At 42.8% G+C, this 10,597-nt stretch overlaps 1 protein-coding gene and 1 long non-coding RNA gene across 3 annotated transcripts; both read left to right on the forward strand.

The window, feature by feature from the left end:
- The first annotated feature begins 396 nt into the window (after positions 1-396).
- Positions 397-2,079, forward strand: LOC148327074 (uncharacterized). The gene is made up of 3 exons (XR_015845859.1): positions 397-1,383; positions 1,464-1,499; positions 1,966-2,079. It is a non-coding gene; the product is annotated as an uncharacterized LOC148327074 (long non-coding RNA).
- Positions 2,080-3,263: 1,184 nt separating this feature from the next.
- Positions 3,264-10,006, forward strand: LOC148327075 (protein FAM107B-like). Of its 2 annotated transcripts, XM_088309940.1 has the most exons (6): positions 3,264-3,380; positions 3,452-3,680; positions 6,419-6,476; positions 7,784-7,997; positions 8,076-8,244; positions 9,164-10,006. In XM_088309940.1, the coding sequence occupies exons 2-6, from the start codon at positions 3,657-3,659 to the stop codon at positions 9,278-9,280; spliced, it is 582 nt and encodes a 193-aa protein (XP_088166066.1). In that variant the 5' UTR covers positions 3,264-3,380; positions 3,452-3,656; the 3' UTR covers positions 9,281-10,006. The 2 variants fall into 2 exon arrangements, with proteins under 2 accessions (XP_088166066.1, XP_088166067.1); XM_088309941.1 differs by lacking the exons at positions 3,264-3,380; positions 3,452-3,680; positions 6,419-6,476 and adding an exon at positions 6,494-7,642.
- Positions 10,007-10,597: the final 591 nt, after the last annotated feature.

Consider the following 10,597-nt stretch of genomic DNA (forward strand, 5'->3'; position numbering starts at 1 on the left):
TCTCCACTGCAAAATGCGTGCATCTTCCTTTCTTTAATAATTTATATTCATTTTCTTTCTGTTTTTTCCTCTTGTTTTTGTCTTGTTTTGTTTTTTTTCATTATTACTTTTCAACCAAACTGTTCTTGTCTTTCTCCCTTGACTTCTTGTTTCTTCCATTTGCCTTCAGCTTCCATTTCCCTTTCTATTTGTCTCATTTACTCACTTTCAGTTTGCCTTTCTTTAAAGATGGGCTGCTCAGCGGCGCATGACATCAATAACTCTCTTGAGGATTGATGGAATCATGGATTGATTGCTGGCGCTTGTGAAAACACGACAGCCATGCAGCGTGTGAGCAAACTGTACCTCATGCGTCACGTAATATGTGCGTGTTCGTATGCAAAAGAGGGCTAAGCTGCCTTCTGCCAATGTAAACACGAATAATGCAATTTGTGTAGATGGGTGCAAATCTATGTCGGTCGGCACATTTGAGTAGTACGGTCCTGTGCAGGTCCCATGCTGAAAAATTGGAAAAACAAAAAATAAAAGCACCCAAGAATGGCTCAGAGCAAAACACTGAACGATGTTGAAATTTCCTATGAGCCCTGATCTAAACCCAATTGAACATCCATGGAATTTGAGCTGGAATATGCTGTTTGCAGAGCGTGCCCTTCAAGTTTTGGACAACTGGAGAACGTTTTTCATGAAGAGAAGGATAAAACCTACTGAGAGGTGCCTGAGTTCAAAGTTGAACGTTTATATATAAAAAAAAAAAAAATCTGTGATTGCCTCATAAGGTTGTGCACAATGTGGACCCATGAGCATGAAGGCCAATGCCCATTCATTCATGCACAGCATGTTTAAAACAAACGCAAGAAAACGTCTTTGGTCTTTATTGATCTTGACGGCTCTTTTGCTGAACGTGTACGGGGAAGTGTTGAGTTTGTTCAAGACAAACACTTTGTTCCCCTCAAACAACCCGCAGCAGCGTCCATTGCATGCAGAGGGTGGGGGCCTCGGGCATCCACCAATTTTTTTTTAGGAAGCATCAAAATCTGTTGGTCGATCTAGGGCCACTGCGATTCCGCCAAGGTCCAAATTAGGGCAGGGCGTTCCCAACCTTGACCAATCGGATGTCCAGATGAGTCCAAAGTGGGGTTCCGGTGAGACCAGTTGAGTTGAGTCATGCAGCTCCAGGCAAGCTTTTTTTTGACTGGATGAAGACTTCATACATGTGTGCGCATGCACGAGTGCGTGTGTGTCAAAGAATAAAATTAAACAGCTGGCGGTGTCTTGAGGGAGACGAAGAGGAGACGATAAAGAGGAAGGAACGGCATCCAATTCCAAGACTACAACACGGTTGAGACGCCAGCAGGAGGACGATGGCCTTCACGCTCGTCAATGGTGAGAGACAGCAAACGGCTAACAATGATCTTCTGTGCATTCTCGTGGCTTTTGTGCTCATTTGTGTTTGTGTCCTTCAGGTGTGATGCTCACCTTTCTTCTGCTTCATTTTACATGTGAGCCTTCATGCAAACATATTACAGTACAGTACTAAATTGCAAACATGCATTCATGATATTATTTCTATTGCTTCATCTTTCCTAATGTGTTTTACGTATGATCAGACATATATCACATTAGAGGCAATATCTGTTGGTAAAAGTGATGGCTGGACAAAAGGGGGTCACCTTGAATAAAATGAAAATAGATTGTAAAATGTTAACGTTGCTTCTCAAGCAGTGAGAGACATGAACAAATCCTTCACGTCATCATTTTCCTGATGTTTTTGTCTTGACGTTTGTCACAATGTCGGTCTTTCAGTTTTCCATTGGATGTTTGTCTTGTCCTGATGTTTATCTTCATTTTTGTCCTGCTTTGAGGATTTCTTTATTTTATTTATTTCATCATGGTGCTTGACTTGCTGGTGATCTTAATTCATATTTGCATTGCTGCTTTTCTTGATGTTTTCTGCCATTTTTTCAGGAAAATCCTGCAGAGCCTGCAGAAGCCCACGCCATGAAGAAGTCACCTGGATGCAGGCAACATTAAATTTCCCAATTCCATCGAGGCTAAAATAAACTTTTGATTTGAGCATGATCATTATTTTTGCTCCACTGCTTGTCTTCACCATCTTCAAATCAAAACTTAAAACTCACCTCATTAAGATCGCCTACTCACTCTGATAGCACCACGTCCTTTTAATTCCTCTTCTTTGTTTATTTATTTATTATTTTCTATTTTGTCTTTATTCGAGCAGTTTGGGTTTATTGATGTACTGTGTCCTTTAAGGTCTTGAAAGGCGCTTGCAAATTGAAAGTATTATTATTATTATTATTATCATTCAATCTCATCTGCTGACTTCAATACAGTGTATCATCAAAGGCCATAGATGAGCTAATGTATAGCATGGGCATCACGGTGTTATAACCAGGGTTCACATTCATAGGTTTTGGTGGGAATCCCACAAAATTCCCATGACATGAGAGTCAACTTTCAATCTGGGGATTTGGATGGTACAGGATAACACGAGAGCATAGAGTGGCGGGATTCTCAATTAGTAATGGAAAAAAAACCTCAGAGTACAAGAGGAGAAAGGGGGTGACGAACTTCAATAAATTAGCAAAATGCAACTATTTTTTCCATGAAGCTGGCCATGCTGTGCACGCTTTAGCCTGTGGGGGCAGTGTGGCGCACTGGTAGGGATGCGCATTCGCCATCGAAATGTTTGGCTTGATCGAGACTCGGCAAGAGATAAAGGCGGCGTGTGAACTTAAAAAAAAAAAGTTTGGATATTGACGCTTCATGGAAGGACAACATTGATTATCGACACTGAACAACAAGTGAAAGCATGAAAGAATTGGCAGGTAAACACAAATATGCTGTGAATGGTCAGAGTTGGGCGATTTGAAGAAGAGGACATGTTGAATGAAGGAACTGCAGCAAAAAGACAACTCCAATTCAAGTTATTTGCGACCAAAAAAAACACCCCAACAAAAATCGACCATAAATCAATGATTGAATTAGCTGTTAATTATTTTCACAATTAATTATTTAGGGGCCTGGATTAATTTAAAATTGGCCCAATTCTCAGAATTTCAGGTTCTCACCAGCAAATGTTCTCTCATTTCTGTCATCCTTCATTCAACCGGACTGATGATCTTTGCGTTGTTTCAAAACTAAATATGCAAACATCCACTTTTAAGCAGAGCTGGGCAGTCCGGACGTCCGTTCCAATCTGCATCATGGGATGAATTGCTTTATAGTGACTGTGGTGATGCATTGTGGGATACTTTGAGGTGAAGGCGGGAATGAAGCGTCCTCACAAGTCACAACACATTCCGACGGCGCCGCAAGATCGCCAACTCCGCTGAGTGACGTGGTCAATCATTTGCCATCATGTAATCTATTACATAGTCGGTATTGTTGGTAATCAGATTACTTAAACCAGTTAACTTTAATCCCCTCACAGGACAGCAGGAGCAGAAAGTCAGGACAGGTGGCCTCCTCCTCTTCCTCATGCTAACCCTCCTCGTCCTCACCGCCCGGCATGTTGACCCCTGCCAGGGAGGGAGGAGGAAGGCGAGGAGCAATACTTCCTGCTGCCAGAAAGTGGGCGAGCCAAAGAGAGAGTGGGTGCGAGAGTGCGAGAGAGGAGGGAGCCCGCTGCCGCCAACATGGGAGCGTCTCACGGGAAAAAGGTCTGTCACTTCTTTCCTTTAGCTCAGCATGATCTTAGCTCTCACATTAAAATACGAGCCACTCTCATTGAACGATTTGTTTCTTTCACATTTACGGAGGTTCTGTCGCATTTACAATGCAATGCTCATGCTATTTGTAAAGGTTCATTGATTGTAGTTTTTTTCCTTTTAAGTTTTTGTCAATAATGTTAATTGAAAAGTTTTACTCGAAGTTTGTCGATATCAGAAGTTGTTAAACTTTTAATTTCAAGCCTGCAATTCTAAAAGTTTGATTTGATATTATTAGAAGTGGTCATAACATTCTGTACAGTTTTAATGCTGTGTTAAAATGGGTTGTAAGAAGAAAATATATATATACCTAAATATTAATTTGGAAAAAATAAAAACTTCATGAAGATGACCTATATTGAACTTCAAAGTTAAATACAACCGAACTGAACTTGAGAAATGTACTGTCCTGAAATAAAAAAAAAGTTGGAGCCACTCTCACTTTCATTTTAATTTAATGCAGTGATTCTTTTGCATACCACTAGAGGGAGCTCACGTGCAAAACTTGATAATCACTATTTGCCTCAAAATTTGTCTTTTCTTGAAGTTTGTCTCCATGTTTTTTTTTTTTTATGCTTTTTTTTTTTTAATTTGTCTATTTTGTCTTCTCTGGTGGTTTCCCTCAATGAGCAGTGGATTTTTTTTTTTTTTCAGAATGTTTGAACTTCCAGTTAATAGCGACATGTTTGACTTTGGGGGCGCGGCGCACCTGTTGACTCGACACGGGTGTGTCAGGGCGCGTGGGTTGTCACGGTGACTGACACGCAGTCCAGTTGTCCCATTTGGGCAGACGGTTGATTTATTTTTAGGCCCCCACCCGTCGATGGGTCCACTGGATGAGCAGGTGCGTCGCGCTGCCTTGACGGTCCGCTGGGAGATTGGTTCATTCCCATGGACTTTATTGACAGCTTTGATGTACACTGGCCCCATTTGAGATGTGAGTTTGTCATTTTGTTGCAAATTTGATGTGCATTTACATAAAGAGTACAGGAAGTAGATTGGTTGTCAAGGTAATCGTCGTGATTAGGTGACTTCCTTGTCATCTGTTCTGCACTCTCATTGGCCGTGGAGTCGCCGCATGATATCCAATCAGGGAATACATTTTGATTGTGTTGGAAGTGGCTACTGGCCTCCAAAGAGGCGGAGCTAAATCCATGTTACGTGGACACATGAAATGAGGTGCTGGCACATAAAATGCTAAAGCGAGATGCATTCACATAAAATAATAATGCTATTTGTTCAGCAAAGCATTGCAAATGCTACTTTTGTAAGATTTAAATAAGGCACTTGTTTTAAAACGACATCAAAGCCAAGAAAACAAAGCTGAGCTGACATAATTTGTGGATCAAGTCGTGTCAGTGACACACAGTCAAAGCGCCGTTACGTAAGCGCGCATCGAACGCACGCGCATGGGCGCACAAACATGCACAGAGCGAGAGGAAGAAGCAGATTGAGTGACAAACAAAGCAGATTAAAGACTAATTAAGTCCTTCACCGAAAATCCTCCAGCTAAAAATACAAACACACTCACCAGAGACTTGCACACACAAACACACACACACACGCACGCACAAACGTATATAATTTATTCTTTTTAAAGCAAATAGCTGAAGATAGTTTGCACAGAAAAAGGTGTTTGTTAACACTGAACAGCAAATAGGTAGGGGTTCACTGTAAACTACTAATCTCGGCAAATGTAAAAGTTATATATATATATATATATATATATATATATATATATATATATATGCTGCCAGTGTGCACCTATGGCTCCAACAACCACCCATCACCACCACCCAGTTGTACGTCAGTATGAGTGACACTGGAGAAAGTCCCCCATCTCAAAATCCGTGTGTGTGTGTGTGTGGGTGGGTGGATTGGGGGTGGAGTTTGTATGGGAAGGGGGAGCAGGCGCAGAGGGTGTGTTCAGTGTTGTTCATTGGGGCTCAGTGAGACAGTGGGCGCCTTGTTGTTGTCGCTTTGTGTTTGCCTGATGAAACGTCTCCCAGCAACCAACAAAACCATTCAGACACACACACACACACACACCCCTACACGCACGCACACACACGCGCACACACACACGCACACGTCTTCACAAAGTGCACACACACAGTGAGTTTGGGGTTCCGTGTTTGGGGGAAATGCGTGTGTTTGTGTGTGTGTGGGGGCGTGCGTGCGCGTGAGATCGAGCGAGTGAAGATGAGAGGAGACCCATCAGTCAGCCAGGAACAAGAGGAAAAGTTGCAAGCTGATAAGAATGAAAAATGATTGAGCGTTAGCCACGAACATATGCCTCAAATTTGAGAAATCATAAGTTGAAATCCAAAAACTGGGGCTGCGGCCTTCCTGTATGGGGTTTGGGCACTCCCCCATGCCAAAGCAAGTTCTCTTCGGGTACTTGGGTTTCCTTCCACGTTGCCAAACATGCGTGCTAGTTTAACTGAACACTTCAAATCGTGTGCCAAAATGAGTGTGAATGATTCTTTGTCTGTTTGTGCACTGTGATTGGCTGGTGCCCAGTTCAGGGTGACCCCTGCCTCTTGCCGGGAGACAGCCACTGGTGTCTCCGGTGCCCCTGCGGGCCGTCAGGAGGATACGCAGTTTAGAAAATGACTGGATGGATGGATGGATGATTGGCAGCTCGCTGTGGACTTATAGGACGGTGCTGTTGTGTCTTTGTCCTGCAGAGGGCGTACGACATCGCTCAGCGGCCGAGAGACGTCGACGCAAACCGGACGCGTGCAGGTCAGCCAACACGCACCCCAACACCACGCTGGTCTGTGGCTCGGTCCAAATTCTCAAGGCTGCGTCGTCCGGAGGGTGCATTTTTGGCCGTATGACTTCACTTCCGGCGGAGAAAAAAAGTGTTTTTAAGACATTGGTGGTTGACACTTCATGAAGTATTGAAACTTCCCTTCAAATTGTTATTTTTTGATTTTTGGTACTTCAGTTAAAGCAACATGTGTGACATCTGGTGGACGAAATAAGTCAAAGCAACCTATGTCACTAAAAAGTGAAATATTCACTCTATCTTTCAGCAATAAAAGTCAAAATCAATATCACAGAGATCAATTTATTATTTATGCTCACTATTATTTCAATGTCTATATTCGCAAGCCACCTCTCACAGGTATCAGCTCAAAACAATCCCAAAGTTTTGAATGGCACGTTTTACTGGACACCATTATGCACGCGCAAAAAAATGCTTAGTTTGGTGGAAGTTAGCCCCAAAGCAACCCGTCAATTTTTAAGAATGTCATGAAAATAATATGACTTGACGTGTTCACTTTGTTCACTCATCCAGCAATGTGTGGGCGTGTCCGTGTGCGTGTGCGTGTGTGTGTGTGTGTGTGTTATAATATACAGTTTGAAGAAATGTTATGTTCTACTTTGTAATATTGCTTAGGCACAGTCATCGTCTGACGCAGTAGTGATTGAACATTGTTGTGTTGAAAAAAAATGAGACCGTCAATAAGGTGAAAGGTTGATTTATGTAGCAAAGTGGACAACCTCAAGAGTCCACACACACACTCACGCACACGTAGTCATGTTTCTTTTGTGCTTCCATTTTTGGGAATGATGAATGCGGATGCAAGACGGTGTCTGCTTTCATAAAAGAAAGACGTGTGGGCTTGTGTGCGTGAGGAAACAGGATCCGTGTGTACCCAAAGACGCCTCATAGCTGAAGACACAGCTCACATGACCTCTAATCTCCCCTTTTGTCTCCACTACACTCTCAGTTGCTGCTCTGCGCGCCCCCTGCAGGCATAACGGGAGGTGGAGCCCCCTGCCCCCTCCCATCTCATGCAATTATTCCAACCTCTTAAACGCGCATGTTACAAACTTGATTCGGGAAAACATACCGGCATGCTGTTGCGTTGTGAGGAATATGGAGCACAGCAGAAGAAATTGTAAGCGAGCAGTGGCAACACCGTTCTCAGTGACCAAATGTCGAGTCACGTGATTGATGCCCAACGTGTTGTGCGGGCGGCAGAAAGCTGCTTGTGTTTGCGATATGTCAAGACGCTGACGCTGTTTTTTTCGTTGTGCAGCTTCGACGTACAGTGAGCTGCACCCTCACCGGAGAAAAACGGCGCCCGCCGCTTCCTGCTACGTGCCCCCGCCGCCCGACTACTTGACGGACCTCCGCGACCAGTGTCACCACCACCATGATGACCTCATCAAGCCCAGGAAGCTCCTCAATCCTGTCAAAAGTTCAAGAAGTCACCAGGAGCTCCACAGAGAACTGATGACCAGCTGTAAACGGTAATGAAAAAAAAATCTATGCACACGCCCGTGGTTGTGTTTTATCCTGCTCGTGTGTTTGTGTGCGCGTGTGCGTAGAAGCGGCGGGGGCGTGCGTGTGGAGAGCAACAAGCCTGAACTTGAGCGTGTTCTGGAGTGTCGGCGGCGCGATCAGCTGATGAGGGAAAGGAAACATGAAGAGGAAGCACGGAAGAAGATTTCGCCACTGGAAGCTGAACTCAGGAAGAGGCACCAAGCGCTTGAAGAGGTACCGAAGATAAAAAAAAGAAGAAAAAACACACGCTTGGGTCTTCTAGCGTGTCCTTAGACGTGCCAGGAGCAATTGATTCGGATCCCCAATCAACCTCATCTGGTTCTTCCCAAATTGTTTTCTGAAGAGAAATTGCACTCAGGGATGCGTGGTCTGTTCACTTCACGCCTTAAACGTGTTGTTTGGTGTACTGGCGCCATCTAGTGTTGGTGCTCTGAAGCGCACTTGTCTCAAATTTGGCTCCAAACTCAAGATGGAAATATGGAGCACGTGACGGCTTGTCTCGGTGGTGGTGGGAGGTTGTGCAAGTCATAGCACTCGTATCTCAAGGCACAACTATGTTTTGTATACGTATATCCAATTGTACTTTTTACTTCGTCTGGCTCACATTTGACCAACTGAATTTTTTTGTTTCATTTTTAAATTGCCTTTAGTTATAAGATTGAATCCCTTGAAATGGCTCATCATTCTGAACACTTGAAAATGTGGATTTTTCTGCCCGATAACAATTTCATGTGCTATTATCGGTTTGCAAACGAGGTGTGTAATAGTTTATTGCAGTCCAAAGGTGCAAATGAATATGAGAGGCAACAATGTCCGTTAACTATGGACAACAATTTAACAACAGGAACAAAACTGACTGATAAGACAGAGAGACAGCACGATTATGGTGCTACTGAGAATATATAAAAAGGCCATTTTGAGCTTGTTTTCCAACATGTGCATTGTACATGCAAATTAATTGGAAGGACTGAAAAATCATGTCTGGATGTTTTCTACAAATGACAAGAAATAATATTAGTCCAAAATCTTTATGTAGTAAAAGGCCAAAAATCTCAAGCTAAAGTGGAGCTAAATCCATCAAAGCCTAACGACGTTATTAATAGGTTGACAAAGTTGCGTTTTGTTGTTCCAGATGGAGCTGGAGCAGCAAAAGGACGAGCGGGACAAGTTAATGGCTCCGGAGTTTGTCAAAGTCAAAGAAAACCTGAGGAGGACGTCGTGTGCTAGCAAAGAGGAGAAGCAAGTCTAACATCTGGTGCCTCACGTGTTCCACACACACATGCATTCACGCACACACACTCCTGCTGGCGACGCAAGACAAAGACCAAATGAGGACAAGATGACGCACTTTTTGCCTTCAAATGTTGCAGAAGGACATGTCGTGAAAGACAGGACACCCAGTGGCAGCACGGTCAAGTAACGAAGGGTCGTCAAGGGTGCATGGGGTCGGGGGTGGTCTGCTAAAGGACTTGGAGGATGATGAGAAGACGTTTCTCAGTTTTGGAGGCTTTGCCAGCTGACTCTGGACTGGTCGCCATACATGACAAACTATGGTCGCCCGTCAGTGGCAGGGCACGTATTGGCAACCGATGGACTGGTTGCCAATCAATGTCAGGGCAAATGTAGACCATCAATGAATTGACATTTGTATTCACACCTGTTGACAGTTTTGAGACTTACAAGGCATGTTCTAATGTGAATAATTTTGTTTTAAAAACAACTGCAAAGACAAAACTACCATATTTGAATAATGACAACAGTACAAGGTTGAGTTTTAATTCCATGAATCCAAATTGTGTCAATTCAATAAATTGCAATGAAATAAAGATCTTGTCATTATTTCAAGTGTTGAAGTATGTAATCATGACATTATGCCTGCTTCATTTTGATCTAAAAAAGCCTCATTTAATGTTATTTTAAATAAACACATGTCAATAGATCACAATCATGTCTGATGATTAAAAGACTAATCACACCATTGTCAAGCTTCATTTCTATACTTATAGAGGTAGAAGTGGGCATGAGTAGCGATACCCACGAATTTTGTCTGGGTACTCCGCTGAATCCCACCAAGACATGGGAGAAAAGGAGGTGACCATGGCGATATTGCTTAGCAGAAAGGAGTGTTTGGATAGTAGTTATTTACTGTTTCTCCAAAACAAATTGACAACAATGAAAATGGAAGCTTATGTTGCTTTCCTGATTAAAAAAATACATATGAGTTTTTGAGTGAAAAATGGGCCATACTCGCTGGATCATTCTATTAACTACTATTTTCTATGTTGCTTGTAACAGTCAAGAAATATTTAAAAAATGAAACACGTTTAAAATATATTCACAACATTTTTAAAATTCTGAACATTTCAGTTCTAAAGTCCTCGGCAGCTAAAATGTAGAATAAAACGTCTGAGAAATGTTTATCTCATGCCAATGCTTATGATAACAATATAAGGGCCGCTAGAGGTCACTGTTTCACCTTTTTTCCACAGTTCCTCTGATAGTCGAGCGCTGGAATGACTGTAACCGGACGTGCCGGTAATATAAGATTATCATCCAAATCAAATGT

The sequence above is a fragment of the Idiotropiscis lumnitzeri genome, chromosome 11, assembly GCF_059441095.1.
Source record: "Idiotropiscis lumnitzeri isolate Australia: NSW breed Sydney's pygmy pipehorse chromosome 11, RoL_Ilum_1.0, whole genome shotgun sequence".
NCBI lineage: Eukaryota > Metazoa > Chordata > Actinopteri > Syngnathiformes > Syngnathidae > Idiotropiscis > Idiotropiscis lumnitzeri.

Bases quoted from the DNA above. Each gene is read 5' to 3' on its own strand.
- LOC148327075 (XM_088309940.1), top strand. From the start codon at position 3,657: ATGGGAGCGTCTCACGGGAAAAAG. The intron at 3,681-6,418 runs GTCTGTCACTTC...TTTGTCCTGCAG, and splicing joins GAGCGTCTCACGGGAAAAAG to AGGGCGTACGACATCGCTCA. The intron at 8,245-9,163 runs GTACCGAAGATA...TTGTTGTTCCAG, and splicing joins GGCACCAAGCGCTTGAAGAG to ATGGAGCTGGAGCAGCAAAA.